Consider the following 18,541-nt stretch of genomic DNA (forward strand, 5'->3'; position numbering starts at 1 on the left):
TCATTTTATATACACATGATAATAAATATGTAATAAATAGCAGTGGATAAGATTGCTTACTTGTAATTTGTTTAAGGGTTTGGTTATCTTATTTTTGCATGTCATGTTCTAATAATATTTCTTTAATATATTTTTTTCTCATTTGAACTGGTCATCATTTTCTTTCTAATCTCCTGTTATACGTGTAAGGTTGAGTTAAAATAACTAAAATCACTTATTTTTCTCTTTTAATATTTGGTTAATTAACTAAATTCTCATTTAATTTTATGCTTTATTAAATGTTTTGGTCTTTTCGTTCTCATGATTTTATTTTACAAAGTCTTTATATATTTTGGTCTTAATCAATGGTCAATCTAGTGTGGCATAGTTAACCATTATCATTGTCACGTCAAAATCAAATAACAATACTAAATTATCAACTAACATATATATAAATAAAAATCGTTGAAAATTGTAACCCATTCAAGCAACTATATCTTTTGTTTATTTAACTCATGGATTAAAAAAAATGTATATAATTATTGTAGAGTGACCTGAGGAAAGGAATAAATAAATGAGAAAAAAGAGATAATTGTTTTTTTTTGTTGTTGAAAACAAGAATAATTATAAAGGAATAAGTGATTCTTACACTTATTTATTGAAATTGAAAAAGATATACATAAAAAATGTTACAAGTATTTAAAAAGAAAAAGTGAGTATGAAATCAATAATGTATACAGACGTATTTATGTATAATTTAATCGTCTGTTTTTTTTCCATTAAATTTAAATTTTAACTAAAAATATATTTATGTCATATATTAAAATCATATTTGCAACTTTGGTAATTAATGCAACTGTCTACTTTAATAAAATTTTAAAATAGGAAATATTTCAAAGAAAAGTTTTAAAGGGACGATTGCATATTCATCATTTCCAGCATTAGTGTGTTAATAATTAAAAGGAATGCAATTGTTACTTATTATTTGCAAGGTGATGTAGTGAGAGAAATTCGTTAACACTATCATGTGATCATGTGGCCAGTAAAAAAAATTTTAACTTTCCGTGAATGTTAGACATTGAAATTATAATTAATTTGATTATATTATTTTAATTCTAAAATTATTAGTAAAATTCTACTTATGATTATAATGTTAGCTACTCTGTTTATAATTGTGATTAACACAGTTCTAACCACTATTTCTATTATTATTATTATTATTATTAATTAATTAAGACGATGAAGTTTATCACCGTCTAAATCTACTTGTGACGGAAAAAGTGTAATATACCTGATGTAATTTATGATAATTGTAGCGTTAAAAATAATAAATTAATTTTAAGTCTAATTTAATTTTATAAAATTAATTTATCAAATAATATTTATGTTTATTTGTATATTATAAATTTGTTTTATTTTTAGTCGATTTAAAATTTTTAATATATTTTTTTATGTTGATATAAATGTGATTAAATATTAATAAATATTTCATTCTCGTATAATAAAAAGTAAGACGATGGATTTAATAAATAATAAATATTTCTATGACTAACTTTTACAAGTAAAACGTATATTTAAGAAATATCCAATTACTACAACAAATAATAGTTATGAAAATAAAAATACAAAAATAACCTATAAAACTATTATTTTTGTATTACAAAATTTTATAAAAAAAGTGATTGGGCTAAACAACATGAATGCTAAAAGACGAAGACTTTTCCTTTAAAGACAGAGAGACGAAGACTTGTTCTTTATATACTACAGAGAGATATGACCGCTGTATTCATTTCAGACATAAAACAACAATTTTGATTTTAAAACATCACATATAGCATTAAGACCTAAAAACAAAAACAGAACAGAAGTTTCTGATAAACTAATGTGTATGACAGAGTATTGTGGCCATCAATTTCAATTCCGATGATGATGCTGCTGTCCCACTTTTCCCATAGATTAACTTATCACTATCTCTTCTTAATACAAATCATTGTCCTGCTGTGACATTTGGAGTTTCAAAACCGTTTTTCAGAGACCAAGACCATTTCAAAACACCATTTTCTACTTAACTATCTTCATACTTTTCTCTCTCAAAAATTTTCTTTTTCAATGCTTGAATGTAAAAGATAATACAAGAGTTATGACTTATATGTGTATTTTTCATTATCTGAGCTGGCAGGGTCCCTCCTTATTCTTAAACCAATGGCCATGAAAAAAGAAAGCTTCTTTAAATATATTCCTTAAACTATAGACAAAGTATATCTGGCATCACTTTTGAAATGTATTGTCACCCCCCTTGTCCAAGTGGTTTCAATATATATATATATATATATATATGATTGGAAATAATAAACTTTTTATTTGGAAAAAAGGGGTTTGTTAGGTTAAACATTTTTGGTGCTTAAAGTTGACCCATGAGAGGTTTAAAGTATGAAAATATATGTATATTGGTATTGTTCGTAAAATGTTTTTATTTAAATTAATGACCAGCAATTTTTCTTTTTAATTTTATGTGAGTATGGGAGACGGTGGAATTTTCGTGGCAATAATGCTTTTAATGCAAGGGCCAATGGAAAATGACGTTGTGCATAATGACTAAAATTAATTTAAGTTACGCTGAATGGTTCCAAAATGGAAAATTTTGATGTTGTAATGAAAGGATCGGAATAGATAATGTTTGATAGAGTTAAGGATGGGCTGTTGAAGTGTAGAAGCTGGGATAATGAAGGTTTGATTTAGTCACGAAAACCGCGTCTCGTGTTTTAAACTTGGTTATAGATATTTTGGCTGCTTGTTCATGTAATTTTTCTTTTCAGAGTGTGAAAACTTTTGAGTTGCAAACACAATGGAGTCAAAAACATTGGTGAGTTGGTTTCTTTTTTCATCCTCTCATTCTTTGTGACAGTTTTGTCTTGCTTCATTTGAAAACTAATGTACAAGAGTTTGTTCTATACGTCTAGGAGCATATATAACAAACAAACGAATAAAAATAGCTAAGTCAATAATATAGAAGATAACAAATATCTATCTTCAAAATAGGATCACCATAAATGATGAGTTGAATGAATCCTAGGATGGGACATGTTTGTGCTTAGAAAAACTATATTTGGGGCTTAAATCTATCTTGACATGTTTAGTTTTGATTTATTCAAGTTGTGGTGAGAAAAACTCTAACATCAAAACATCTTTCATTGAAAAATTTTACATGTCAAAATATCCACAGAACCTATGATCCATTTATGAGCTTTCTTTTTAGAAAAAGTATTTGTTTTGAAAATACAAGAAAAAATTCATTTAACTTTAATTTGTCAGTGTTATTAATTTATTAAATAATTATATACAAATATTTAAATCAGGTTAACATAAACTTTGTAAAAGATTTCAATAAAGTTAACTACTTGTTTATATAGAAAAATTGTGTAGAATATAAGAAACCGAATTTTTGACTAAATATATTTAATTTTTCTTGACGGATTAAACATATATAAACATCTCAAATTAAAAGTTTAAAATAATAAATTTATAAATAATAAATTTGTGGATTTTTTAATTATATGTTATTTATGTTTTTCTTTTTTTAATGTATGACTTAAATTTATACTTAAATTCTATCAATATTTTCTCAATAATTAATATATATAATATATACATATATATATATAATAAAAATGTACACATAAATAAATATATATTTTGTAATTATAAAATAAAATTAGTGTGAATTTTATTAGAATTAATTCAATATTTTTACAATTTCACTAGACTTTATGTTTCTTTTGTTATGTTTGAAATCTTTATTAAATGTTACAAGTTTTGTTCTCTAATAAATTGACAAATTTATATTTAAATTCTACTAATTATTATTGAAATAAAAATATTGTTAAATTTATCAAACAAATGTTCTTAAATATACTTATAAAATAGTACATAATTTTATTTTAAATTAAATGCATTCATTAGATGCATGTATTCTTAGCTTAATTCCTATAAATTAATAAATAAATCCCTCTTTTTACGTTAGAAGTATTCATGTTATTGTCTCTTTTTCTCTATGGTAACAACAAAATTCGAATTTAAGATCTTATGTAAGTTAAACAAATCCTTAGTTAAGGTAACTCAAGTGGGTGGTTTCGGTTGCATTGGATCATAGTACATCATGATTATTTTATTTTTCTGAGAGTGCGTTTTGCTCATTTTCCACTTTCTGCACTTCCAACACTCATTAGCCTTCAATCAAAGAGAACAGCATTCAAAGACGCCCATATGTTTTGTATTCGACAATGCTGTGATTTCTGTAAATTGTAAGATCAGGAGAGAAATAGCAGTTTATTGTGGATAATTCTCAGAAAATATATCTTACAACAAGAGATACAAAATACACGTCTGAAAAGAATTCATGCATATATAACACGCTAACTTATGGCCACAGCATAACCCCTCGAAGCAATTGGGGAGCTAGGAACGGACAATCATAGCTACAACAAATTAGATCGAAAGAATTTGCTCCTTTTAAGAAGCACAAAAAGTGTGGATTGTTCATGTACTCAATCTGAAGCCAAAAGCTTTCATGCCACTCAATCCTAAAAGGGATTTGCAATAAGGGGTTGAAACCAGCAAAAGGAACCGTTTTCTTAGAAGGAAGTTTAGAGATGATTTTGCTCAAAGCACAAGAAGGGAAGCTATGAACACAGCCAGAGAGGAAAAGAAGAAGCAGACAGCAACCTTAGGCTGTGCATTTCTTTGTGGTGCTGGGGTTCCAGAACTGGGGCTGGAAGCTGGGGCTATTTTAGCAACAGGAGGAAAAGGTGGCTCTGCAACTTCAGATTCTGTCAAGGGTCGGAGTGGAGCTTGAGCTGGAGGCAAGTATTCTGCGGTAATGAGAGAAAAGAAAGCACCTGGTGTAGCAGGGTCCATGTAAGTAGGTCTCTTGTCACCCAAATTTAAGCATTTGTTCCCTGCAGTAAAATGAAGAAAAAATGTTTCAGTAATGAAGAGGGTCATAAAAGACAACAACATGGTACGGCAGAAATTGCTGGCACTTACTTCTGTATCTGTTGGCAGTTTTAGGGAAGTCCGTGATGATACCATCAATTTTTAGGCCCTCAGCATTTAGATATGAGTTTATCTCAACAGTTGCATCTGAGAAGAAATCCCACGCTTGAGAAACAAACTCATTGCTGAATGTCTCTACAAAAACTGAGAGGTTGGCAGCGTTTAGCTTCGCCACAGTTTTCGTAGTGCTTGTCAGGAATTGATCATTATTAGAAAATACAGAGTTCTTGTTGACAATCACAGCACTAGCAAATTTCTTTATATCCTCAACAGCTGCACTATCAGCATCACCGACAGTCTCGTCAATCTTGTACACAAGCTCATAACTGGTTTTCTCTTTGAACTTTAGCAGTACAGAGCTATCAGTGGATTGGATATAAACCTTTTGGGATCCGGGGTTATCATAACCTGCCTCGCTCAAAGCATTGATTACTGCATCAATCACATTTAATCCTTGCTTCTCAGCAAGATAGGCTGCATTCTGATAACATGAACAGCAACACAATATCGATGTTGGTAAATTGAAGATGAAAAGGACAAAAAACCATTTACACGCTGGAAACATACAAAAATTATTTATGTTTATCATCACAATAAGAAAAAGCAATATTCTTCACAAAAACTTGCTTTATTATTACAAAAAAGATTAAACAGCGTTAACAGGTATGAAAGAATGCACCTCAACAGCGATAGAGACACCAGATAGAGAAGGGTGACTTTTTGTCAAGGACAAGAAATCTGATAACGCCACCAAGTACCCTGAATTCTTAGATTCTGGATTCCTGAACAACCTGTACTTTGAAAAAGGATTCAATATTGAGGCTGCAGGGAAAATAAAGAGAAAAATGTCAAATATTTGTTGTAACAGGTTCTGGAGGCAGCCAAGTGAAAGGCATCACTATGAAGGGGAGAAATTTGCCGTGGTAGTTTATCAGTGACACATGATTGTCTTTCATAAAGCTAATTTCCTCAAAACACGATTTGTACCAATTTGCAAATATCTCCTAAATTTTGGCTGATTGAAAATGTAGTCAAATAAGGTTTGACGAGGCTGGATTAACTCAATGAAAATACAGAAATATAGAAGAACATTTGACCTAATTGAATAGCGAACAGCTACGGAAATTTCTGTGACTTACGGGTCAAAGTTTTTATATCACTCCACGTGAGGTTGAATGCAAATATGCCACTGGTGGGTTTGATCTGAGGGATAGTCATGGCAAATTTGCTGAAGCTTGATTGGGCAACTGTCGTACTCTCTATAAGATCAATGGAGTTTAAGCAAAATGGTGTTCCATCTTTTGATATTTGAACCGGACAGTCAAGAACATCCACACCGTACTCTATGGCCTTATTATATGCTAAATCGGTACAAGCAGGATAATCCCCACTTGCTCCATATTTTGAGATAATCAAGGTTTTATCTGAAACACAAGAAGAAAATTAAAGAAACAAATCAACAATGATGCAAGCTTTGATTCCATCAGATGATAAAAAATCACACACACATATTTCAAAATTGTAACTACGTGTACCTTGTTTCGTGGCATTGGTGCCTAACTGAGAAAAACAACCTGCATTACAAGAAGACAATCCAATATATACTTAAAAGAGAAAATAAGAATTGTTAAAACAAGCGATGATGATTGGTAATTTACATAATAATCTCTGATTTTATTCTTCAAGTTCTGTTATTTTAAGAAATTTTACGAATGTTTACATAAAACAAATACTTTTTTTTGGCTGTCCCCCAATCTATTCTATCCAAAAAGTACACTACGTAAACAGGATTTTGATCAGACAAAATATATGCTATTTGTGACAGGCTATCCGACATGGGAGAAAAATAGACAAACTTACCTATTGCTTCAAATGGAGTAACGGGGAAATCAGACAGCACACCATCAACAGAGAAGTTACCGTTGTCTATGAACTGGAGGTACTCGGTAAGTGGATCATAACTGTAATTGAAGCTAGATGGAACATCATTCACAAAATCTGATCCAAAAACTTCCAGCCCCGCTTTATGTGCATCCGAGACCAAAGATGTATGTGGTTGTAGATAAAGGCTTGCATCTACTGGCCATATGTATCCCCTCGGAACAAGAATTCCAGAAGCAAATGTCTTGATAAATGTAAGATTCGTTAAAAGAGATTCATAAGTCTGATTGGTCGATGGTTCTACGTCATTCTTTGCCATGAACCGGAAGACCAGTTTTGTTCTCTTCGGGTTGAAGCGTGATGATATACCTCTCAGAAAATTAACCTCGGGTGATGAGATATGACTGAAAACTATTCTTTTAGAAGCTGAAAGCACAAAGCTTCTCATACTCAAATTGTGCTCTGCGTAGAATGCATCGTGCTTTAAAATGAAAGAGATAACAAGAGTTAGTTTTAAAACAAACAAGGAGACTAAATCATGAGAATGGATTATGCATTCATTCCATTCACCTGAATATTCAACCATATTCCTTTTGGTTTTTGTTTAGATGTAAGCAAATCATCGACAGTAAGAATTAGAAAATCATTGCCATCAAACCGGTTGGTTCGAGAGTACACTCCCTGAGTTACTGTCCAGAAACAACGAACAGTCAGCAACTATATAAAATAAGAACTGTCAGCAACACACATTCACTGCAGAAAAGAATCATTTAGTCCATCAAATACCAAAAATCTGTAACTATTAAATACAAAACTACGTGTTTTAAATAAATTAAACTCACAGTTGACATTGCTAAGCTGCATCATAGTGTAATCCAGAGAAAAATAGCCAGTGGTGACTACTCCATTAACCGAGTAACTTACGGTTTGATTAGGGTAAGGGATATTAATGTAAGTAGAATTTAAAAGGTTTATGTCTGGTAGGCAAATCCCAACTGCATCTTTTGTTAACTGCACATCACACCATACATAGACATCCGGTCCACACGTTATTACTGCCAAATTATATGCACTATCACTGGAATCAGGAAACATCCCTGAAAATCCACCACGTGCCACAACCAACGGCGGAGCTCCTGCGAAACAAGAACACAAGTAAGTTTCAAAACACCTAGCTCAGTGAAAAAAGTCGCAACAATCTTTGACATTATGTCGACAATCGTATTCACTCAGAGATTGGCCTCCAGATTGCATGCAAAAAATTGTTAATGCTGAAAATCCCACTTTCACAAGTGAAGTGATATGACTAGAAAAGAGTATTCGGTTCAGTTAGAACTAAACCAGATTCTAAAATAGTTTCAAAACTTGTATTAACAATTTTTGGTAAGTTTATCAAGTCACCCTTAGACCGTTATCCGCCACTGTAATTTAAGGAACTGTTACAGATTCAACATCAACTACCCATGGTATGGTTAAAAACGAGTGTATGTCATATCTTGAGCCAAAACCATAATTCTATGAGGTGAATCGACTAAGATTTCATTCATCCAAAACTTTCGCTAATTAACAAATGATAACAAGCTTGAGAAACGCCAAACTATGTAGAAGCACTACATCAATTATCCACAAGCCAACTCAGAGCACAGCTTGGCCATTTATCCAAATCCGTACTCAGCTCAAACTACGCAACGAAAGTTGAGAGAACAGAAACGCACAGATCCTACACTTGCTAGCAAATTGGTTAATGTTAGAAATTAAACCTTAGTTTCTCTTTCATTATTTGATCATTCCAGCGATTCTCGTTTTGTTTGGAAGTCGCTGCCTCAATTTTTTTTTCTCATTCCTATTTTTTTAAAATGTTTTTTTTTAATTATTTTTATTTTTACTTTTTAAATCATTAGAAGGTGTCAACGTATTACGTTGTACCTGTGGTAACGAAGTGTAATGTGACTATGATAACGTATTAAATTTTATTATATTAGTTTCAATTTAGTTATTTTAATTGAGTTTTAAATTATTTTAAAAATTAAACAATTTTGTTTTTCTCTGTATTTAAATAAAATTTAATTTGTAAATAAATGTTATATAAATATTGCGATGAGTAGTCATTTGCGACGCCGCGGTTGGCGGTTTTGATGGTGGAATCAGTGAGCTTGGAGCTGGGTAGTTCAGAGGCCGGGCGACGCAGCAAGGTTGACGGTGATGAGTGTTAGGGTTTGCATTGGTAGCAGAAGAAGGGTTTGGAAGAGGTTTTAGGTCTTTTAAGAATGGATATTTTCAGGAAAAAAAAAAAAGTAATTTAAGTATAGCAATTATAGAATGACCCACGTTGATATTCATTTAACAAATCTAATAATGATAAAATGATATTAAAAAAATAAATTTTTATAATTTTGTCAAATGAATCTAAAATATCATTTTTCATTTAAGTAATAATAATAATAAATATATAAAAATAATAGTAATAATAGGAAAATTACAAATCAGAAACTAGATAAATGGGCTGGGCTTGCTCTCTTTTTCCCTCTTTTTTTGTTATGTTCTCATCTGCCAACATTTATTGGCATGGACTTGACCCATTTCAGTTATTCTTTTTGAATCCTTTTTCATGTTTACATAATTTACACCTTGCATTTCTATATTTTAATGGTTGTAAATTCACAAAATACAAAGTTTTATAATAAAATTTGAAAGAATTAAGTCTCAAACTTGATAATTAAAATTTTCATTTTTAATAAATTTTTATAATATTAAGTTCTAAACTTACTTGAAAATTATATTTTCAAAATTATTAGTTATCATGTGAAATCTTGAATTTTTTAATAATTAAAATTTTTATTTTTATAAATTTTATGTTAAGTCTTGATAATTTTAAAAAATTAATAATTATCATGTTAAATTTTAGATTTGTTTGATAATTAAATTTTTTTATCATGTTAAGTTTCCAACTTAATAGATAATTATAATTTTCAAATTAATAACTATAATTTTTTCATCATATTAAGTCTCATAGTCCTTTATATTATTTTAAAATAAAAGAATATTAATAAGATCAATATTTCTTCCATTAATCTTTTTTTAAAGAGAACTATCTGATTTTTCTTTTTTGAGAATATGTATGGCCAAAGTTAATCATTCTTGAGCTAAAATAATTTTAATTTTTTTATCATTTTATATATGTTTTATTTGATCATTTTTGAGAAAAACAAATATTTTAAAAAATCACAATAATTCTAGGCACTTAATTAAAAGGAAGTTTTTTTTGTATGGAAGTTGTGGAGTGCGACCTTTCTCTCACATAAATAATTTGAACTCAATTTTGGTTTTCCGTAGTTTTTTTTAGTATACTGTGGAGGCGACTCTTTTCATAATTTTTTGTTCTTATTTTACAAAAGTTTTCATGTTTTCAGTTCCATCATGATGTCTTGCAAAAGAAGCTATAAGTTAAAGTTAGTGTAGTTCACGAATTCAAGTTGATGTAATGAACAAATAACTTGAGTTGGAGTAATTCTCAAAGTTGCAGAATAAGGTGACATTTTCAAAAAACAGATAAAATTTTATCTGTGTATTTATCGTTAATATCGGTTGCGAAAATAGAAAGTGAAGAGAAAGAGAAGCAAAGATGGAAGTAAGAGAAGAATGAGAGAGACAAGTTATACCGCTGAGTGTCTTCCAGGCAGATCTCTGAGCAGAGACGGTAGCAAGGAGACAGTGAAGAAGAAGAAGCACCGCGAGGGGAGCAGAGAGAGCGCGTGGATTCCACATCCCGGCAACGGTGGCAGATTACGACGAACCGAAAAACCCAACCACCTCAAAAAATGCAAAGAGGAGAGAGTAACTGTTTCTGCGCGTGACACAATGAGGTCTTAACTCAGAAGCTGAACTTTTTTAAAGTTCTAATAATGGCTTTTGGTTTTTTCTCTCTTGGGGTTAGGGATTGTGGAATTACATTTTTATATTATTTAATTAGATTTAATATCGTTGTTGAAAAAAATAAAAAAAAAGGAAAAATATTATGAAAACTCTTTTACATGTTAATTTATTTTGTCTTGATGTCTTTTGCATGTTGAAATGTTTATAGTAAAAGACACTGATGCAATAGAATTTGATATAAATTTATTTTGTTTTATTAATTTTATAATATTTTATTTTATCATTTATAAATTATTAAAATTGGTACGTTACATTTCTATATAAAACATTCATTACTTATCATCAACCTTTTATTTTAACTGTTGATACTATCCATTCATTTATATTTTTGTATTACAAAATTTTATAAAAAAAAGTGATTGGGCTAAACAACATGAGTACTAAAAGACGAAGACTTTTCCTTTAAAGAGACGAAGACTTATTCTTTACACCAAGAGATATGACCGCTGTATTCGTTTCAGACATAAAACAAAGATTTTGATTTTGAAACATCACATATACAATTAAGACCTAAAAACAAAAACATAACAGAAGTTTTGATAAACTAATGTGTATGACAGCGAGTTTTGTGGTTCAATTACGATGATGCTGCTGCCCCCATTTTTCCATATGATTAGATTTTTAACAAACAAACCAATAATAATTGCTAAGTCAATAATATAGAAAATAACAAATATCTATCTTCAAAATAGGATCACCATAAATGACTTTTAATCTGTGTTGAATGAATTTTAATTATTTTGTTTAATAGTCTTTCGTGGTATAAAAATTAAGAGGGAGTTGCTCCCTCCACCCCTACACGTCTCTTCCTCCACCTCCCCAAATTTTTAAAATGCCAATTATATCCTTCTAAAATGACAATTATATCCTCAAAAGTTAAAAGGAACACTATCTCTGGACGGATGACATCCTTCAACGGATGTCATCCGTCCAGAGGCAGTGTTCCTTTTAGGTTTCGTTTTTATTTTACTACGTTTTGCGGCTCATGCAAGGATTATAGGCTTGGATATTCAAAGGATTATTGGAAATATGGGAAGGGTTTAGGGTTTAGAATTATAGGAAGGATTATGACTACGTACCTGGAGAAGAACCACGACAAGGACACTACACCATAAACGCACTGCACCACGTATTGCACCGAGAACAAGAGGAAGATTGCTTGATAATTCTTTTCACGATCACCAAGCTTTGCAGAAAAATATTTTACTCATACAAGGAACTACGTAGGTTATCAGTGAAATATGTTATAAATGAATAAAATTAAAAAACAATAATTTTAAAAATAAAATTTTACTGAGGGGCAAGATAGTAAAGGAAAGGTGGAGGAAGGGGCAAAAAGGTAAAGGGGAGGTGGAGGAAGAGATGTGTGGGGGTGGAGGGAGCAACTCCCAAATTAAGATTTAATACAGTTTAAATAATTTTTTCTCTTTTCGTCTTTTAAAGATATAAAAACTATATTGTAAGCTTAAGCCTAAGTTAATTTATGTCGATCATCTAAACAACTTTAATAATGGTAGCATCAAATTTTCACTATTCTCCAAGCTTCGAAATTTGATATTGGTTGCATGAAATATGGGCTTCGTATTTTTTGAACCTATCCCAAAGCTTACTAACAAGAAAAGACCAATTCGTCAATTCTCAAGACAAACTTAGATTCCTTCATCTTAGTTTTGCAAATTGCTTACTGCACCCCCATCAAATTTCGAACCAATACCGGAGAGGAAGAAGAGAGAAAATGCCAAAAGAACTCGTGTTCTGAAAAAACTTTATTCGAAACACATTTATAATTGTATAAAAATGAATTTCGGAAGGTATTATATATGTGTTTCAGAATGTACTTCACACGTTTCGAAAATTTTATTTTAAAAATATTATTTCAGAAATTCTATTTTGGAATATTTTATTCCGGAAATGTTATTACCGAAAATTTTGGAAATCGTGTTCCAGAATTAATAAAAAATCTTGTAATTTTTCTTCAAAATTTAAGCTTCTATTTTATAGCAACCGAAGCGTATAAACGAATAAATTTTAGTTAAGTCAATAATAATTAATAAAATTTTTAAAATTGTCAGTGTACCTTTTTTTTTTATAAAATGAAAACACATAATACGGGTTTAAAACCCAAAACTGTTAGCTAGTACATAGTATTTATAATTAAGTTTATTTTGTTCAAGAAGTTTAATAACCAACTTTTATTTCTTAAATAATTATAATAAAATCAATATATTTAGTTTTGTTTAAAATGTTATCATTATATATAGGTTAACAGATGAAAAATAAATAAAGAATATTGAAAAAATAAAAACACTACGAAAAGATATAAAATGTATCTGAAAAGATTAAAAGAAAAGCATTTCCTTTGAAGTAAAGATTATAGGAAAGAATAAAATATATGAAGAGTGAAACAATGTGGTGGGTTTATTTTTTGGATAATAAATGAGATGTAGTTGGAGTATTAAACGCAAGTCCCATTTTTTTGGGGCATTGACTCCTCAGTCAATTTCATTTTTGTGGATAAGATAGAGACTACAATAAATTTGTGGAAATCAAACCTATAGGCCCCATTTTTGTCGAAATTGACTCCAACAAGTCAATTCCATTGACAATGCAGGTTCAATATTAGAAGCTGTGCCATTTTTTGTTTACAAGTCACAATCAAAGAACCCCATCTCCTATTTTAATTTGGCTATAAATCTTCATCTTTGATACTTAGCTATATGCACATTTTTCCTTTAAAGTAAATCCCAGCGAACACTTGCACTTAAACAGAGTTAGATATGGAGTCATGGGTGGGGTGGTTGCTTCTTCTATGTTTCCATATGTTATTCTTTCACTTCTCATTCTCCCATTCCTTATGTCATCCTCACGATAATATTGCCTTGCTCCAATTCAAAACCTCTCTCAATTTTTCTGATAGCTATTATTTCAATTGTGGTAATGTTGATCCAAAGATAGCAACTTGGGAAAATGGAACACAATGTTGTTCATGGGTTGGGGTTACTTGTCATCCCATTTCTGGTCGTGTCATAGGCCTCGACGTCTCATGTAGTGGTCTTTACGGTGAAATCCTTCCAAACAATACCTTTTTCTATCTTTCTCATCTCCAATCACTTAATCTTGCTTTCAATTATATCGACTTTCAACTTTCATCTCTTTTTGGTGGATTTGTGAGTCTCACACACCTCAATTTGTCTTCTTGTGGTTTTAAAGGTGAAATTCCTTCCCAAATCTCACAACTTTCCAAATTGGAATCACTTGATCTCTCTCATAATTTTATGTTAAGGTGGAAAGAAAACAATTGGAAGAAGTTCCTCCAAAACACAACATTTTTAAAGGAGCTTATTTTGGATGATGTAGACATGACTTTAAGTTTGATGAGTCCGCTCAACCTGTCTACCTCTTTGGTCGGTCTTAGTCTCAGTTCCACTCATATTCGAGGAAGCTTTAAAAATGACATCTTATGCTTACCAAAACTTCAACAGTTGGACTTGTCAGATAATTACGGCCTCAATGGCCGCCATCATCTTCCCAGCTTGAGTTGTAGTGCTGCTTCTCTCACTATATTAGATCTTTCATCTAATGACTTTGAGGGGTCAATCCCTACGTCTTTCTCAAACCTTACGCATCTTACTGTCCTTGATCTCTCATATAACATCTATCTCAACGGTTCAATTCCCTCCTCCCTCTTAATCTTTCCCAGTCTAACTCTTTTGGATCTTCAATTTAATCAATTCAGTGGCCAAATCCCAAATGTCTTTCCCCAGGCAAACAGTTTTGAAAAACTAGATTTGAGTGATAACAATATAGAAGGAGAGCTACCATCAACACTTTCAAATCTCCAATGGCTTGTTTTCTTGGATCTTTCAATGAATAAATTGAGTGGTCAAATTCCATTGTCAATTCTAAATCTTCAATATCTTGTTTTCTTAGATCTTTCACATAATAGATTGGAGGGTCCTATGCCTAACAAAATAATAAGTCTTTCAAACCTAACTCGGTTATACTTGAATGACAACTTACTAAATGAAACAATTCCTGTTTGGTGTTTATCTTTGCCATATTTGCTAGAGCTAGATCTATCAGATAATCAGTTCACAGGACATATAAGTGCTATGGTGTCACAGTCCTTTGAATTTCTGTATTTGTGCAACAACAAGCTACAGGGCAATATTCCACAATCAATCTTCACTATTGTAAATCTTGGTCAATTATGTTTATCATCAAACAACTTTAGTGGTTTTCACAACGTCAATTACAATTTCCCCAGGTTAGAGAGATTGTATTTATCTTCTTTAGGTCTGACTGAGTTTCCAAAATTGGCAGGAAAAGTCCCAAGGTTGATAGAACTTGATCTATCCAACAACAAATTGAATGGAACAGTTCCCAAGTGGTTACATGAAATCGATTCATTAGGTTATTTATACCTATCCCAAAACTTGTTGACGACTCCAATGAAGCAATTCTCAAGGAACTACAACCTTCAATTCCTTGATCTTAGCTTCAATTTACTCACTGGCGACATCTCTTCCTCCATTTGTAATGTAAGTTCACTTGAGAGTCTTGTCTTGTCTCACAATAAGTTGGTAGGTGTCATTCCACCATGCCTTGCAAACTTGTCTTCCCTTGCTATTTTGGATTTACAAAGGAACAAACTAAATGGCACATTACCAAGTAATTTCTCAATGAATAGTTTTCTCACCGTTATGAATCTCAATGACAACCAATTAGAAGGTATTTTGCCAAAATCTTTGTCAAATTGCACACTATTGGTGGTCTTGAATCTTGCCAACAATCAAATTGAGGACAAATTTCCTGACTGGCTTCAAACTCTACCAATGTTGACAATATTGGTATTGCGTGCCAACAAATTGTACGGTCCCCTTCCAAGTTTAAAGATGAAACATGGATTTTCAAGTTTACTAATTTTTGATATCTCATCAAACTACTTCAATGGTTCAATACCAAAAACCTATATACAAAATTTTCAAGCCATGAAGAATGTTATTCGTTACGAAGTGGGCGAGCTATGCATACGACCTTACAGTAGATCTGTAACTGAATTTGCAACCGTAACAACAAAAGCCACAAACATGACATTCAAAAAATTTCCAAAAAACTTTATAAACATTGATTTATCCAGAAACAAATTTGAAGGAGAGATTCCATATGAAATTGGAGAGCTTCATGCTCTTAGAGGACTCAACTTTTCCCATAATAGACTCAGTGGTTCTATTCCCCAATCCATTGGAAATTTGACAAATTTGGAATCATTGGATCTCTCCTCAAATATATTGATTGGTAGGATACCCTTTGTATTAACCAATTTGAACTTTCTTGAAGTCCTGAATCTTTCCTATAATCATCTTGTTGGAGAAATACCTGAAGGAAAACAGTTCAACACTTTTGAAAATAACTCCTACATTGGAAACTCAGGACTATGTGGGTTCCCATTGTCAAAGAAATGCAACAACACTAAACAACAATCTTCATCTTTGTTAGCAAAATGATGAAGATGAAGTTTTGATGATGTCCAAATCAAGTCAAGAGAAATCAAGATTCAAGATGTTATGAAGACTTGTATTGCTATGGAAAGCTTTTGTAATAATTATGGTTTAGTATCTAGGACTTAGATAGTTAGTAGTTTTATGTATGCATTCAAAAGTGATGTAAAAATAAGCCAAACAGCAAAAACTGTGCAGTGCTAATCGATTAACAGAGGGTGTTAATCGATTGTTCCAGTGCGCCGTGAAGAAGCCCAGCATTGCAGTGTTAATCGATTAACAGAGGGTGTTAATCGATTAACGTTAATCGATTAACAAGGGCTGTTAATCGATTAACACAGGAGCCGTTTGAAAAACTAGCCGTTTTAAGAGCCGTTGGACTATCCGTTGGAGTGCTAATCGATTAACCACTGTAGCTAATCGATTAACACAGTGTGAAAGGCTGAAAACGAAAAATGGAAGAGTCTTTGGATGAGTCTATAAATAGACTCTCATTTTCTCTCAAGAACATGATCCAGGAACTGGAGAAACTCTTCCCTTGTGCTCAAATACTCAGAAACTCTTGAGAATTGTGTGCTCTTGCTCAGCTAAGGAAACTCTGTCTGTAGAGTTGGTGATATACTGCTACGGTGATAGAGGAATAGCTGGTTCATCCTTGGTGTGTCTAAGGAGGTGTCTGGAAGAGGAAGTTCATCCTTCGTGAAGTATTCGGAGGAGGTGTTCATCCTTCGTGAAGTATTCGGAGGAAGTGTTTCATCCTTTGTGAAGATTCAAAGGAGGTGTTGTCTCATCTCTTGTGGCATCAAGAGAGGTGGTTTCTAAACTTTTACAAATTGTATCTTTGTGATTGTAGTTTGTAATTGTTTTGTGTTAGTGAAACTGTTTATCTTGTTTTGAGATAAGCGACTGGACGTAGGATTGGTAAGATCCGAACCAGGATAAAATCATCTGTGCAAATTTCTCTCAACCTTACTCTCTTTGTTTGTCAATATTAATTGCTAAGTAAGTTTAACTGAGTAGAAATTAAAAGGCACAAGTTAGTATTAAAAACCCTCTTGGTTTGTTATTCCACGCTAACCATTCCGCTGCAGCCGCTCCTGACAATTGGTATCAGAGCTTGCTTTGATAGTCATTCAAATGGCGGGATCACATCAAACCTTTGCAGAGGGTGCTTCTATCAATAGACCACCACTATTCACAGGTGAAAATTACGCATTCTGGAAGGTTAGAATGCAAATTTTTATGGAATCTATTGATATAGATATTTGGGATGCTGTTGCATTTGGTCCTTTTGTTCCAACTAACAATATGCAGGAACCAAAGCCCCGTGACCAATGGACTGCTCAAGATAAGAAAAAGTTTGGTAATGATGTAAAAGCTCGTAATATTATTTCATCTGCTTTAACTGTTGATGAGTTTTACAGGATTTCTGTTTGTAAAACTGCACAAGAAATGTGGGAAGTACTAAGAGTAACCCATGAAGGTACAGATGATGTTAAGAGAGCTAGAAAGAATAACTTAATCCAGGAATACGAGATGTTCAGGATGAAGCAAGGGGAAACAATAGTAGATGTTCAAAAACGCTTCACCAACATTGTCAATCATCTCATTGGACTAGGTAAATCTTTCGACACTGATGAGCTTAATATAAAAATTCTGAAATCTTTAGACAGGTCTTGGCAACCAAAAGTGACTGCAATTTCTGAGTCACAAAATCTCAACACAATGACTATGGCGGCATTATTTGGAAAGTTGAGGGAACATGAACTTGACCTCGGAAGACTAGATGAAGAAGAAGCAAAAGCCAAAAACAACAAGAAGAGTTTGGCATTAAAGTCGGAGGTTGAAAGAAGCAAAGGTAAATCGGAAGATGAAGACTCAGACGAAGAAGAAGAATTGAGACTCATGATAAAAAGGCTCAACAGGTTCATGAAGTCTAAAGGTAAAGGAAAATTTAAATACGAAAAGAAAGATAATCCAGTATCTTCCTCAAATTACCGATGCTATGGTTGCGGAGAAAAGGGGCATTTAAAAGCAGACTGCCCAAATCAAAAGAAGAGTGAAGAAAAGAAATTCTTCAAGAAAAAGAAAGCGTACATCGCATGGGAAGACGACAATGAGACCATTTCAGATTCAAGCTACTCAGATGAAGAAGCAAACATCTGTTTAGTGGTGAACGACGACGCTGGAAGCCA

The 18,541-nt window shown here is 32.0% G+C and overlaps 2 protein-coding genes across 2 annotated transcripts; one reads left to right on the forward strand and one right to left on the reverse strand.

Moving 5' to 3' along the window:
* Positions 1 to 4,286: 4,286 nt before the first annotated feature.
* LOC108322850 (glycerophosphodiester phosphodiesterase GDPDL3) lies at positions 4,287 to 10,839 on the reverse strand. The gene is made up of 9 exons (XM_017555121.2): positions 10,572 to 10,839; positions 7,755 to 8,048; positions 7,483 to 7,601; positions 6,892 to 7,393; positions 6,567 to 6,605; positions 6,171 to 6,455; positions 5,711 to 5,853; positions 5,023 to 5,512; positions 4,287 to 4,934 (listed from the first exon to the last, which is right to left on the reverse strand). Exons 1-9 carry the CDS (start codon positions 10,675 to 10,677, stop codon positions 4,639 to 4,641), a joined length of 2,274 nt encoding a protein of 757 aa, XP_017410610.2. The 5' UTR covers positions 10,678 to 10,839; the 3' UTR covers positions 4,287 to 4,638.
* A 2,784-nt stretch (positions 10,840 to 13,623) lies between these two features.
* LOC108322851 (receptor-like protein 9DC3) lies at positions 13,624 to 17,219 on the forward strand. Its single transcript, XM_052880405.1, has one exon. It carries the CDS (start codon positions 13,665 to 13,667, stop codon positions 16,350 to 16,352), a length of 2,688 nt encoding a protein of 895 aa, XP_052736365.1. The 5' UTR covers positions 13,624 to 13,664; the 3' UTR covers positions 16,353 to 17,219.
* Positions 17,220 to 18,541: the final 1,322 nt, after the last annotated feature.

Source organism: Vigna angularis, chromosome 7 (assembly GCF_016808095.1).
Source record: "Vigna angularis cultivar LongXiaoDou No.4 chromosome 7, ASM1680809v1, whole genome shotgun sequence".
Lineage (NCBI taxonomy): Eukaryota > Viridiplantae > Streptophyta > Magnoliopsida > Fabales > Fabaceae > Vigna > Vigna angularis.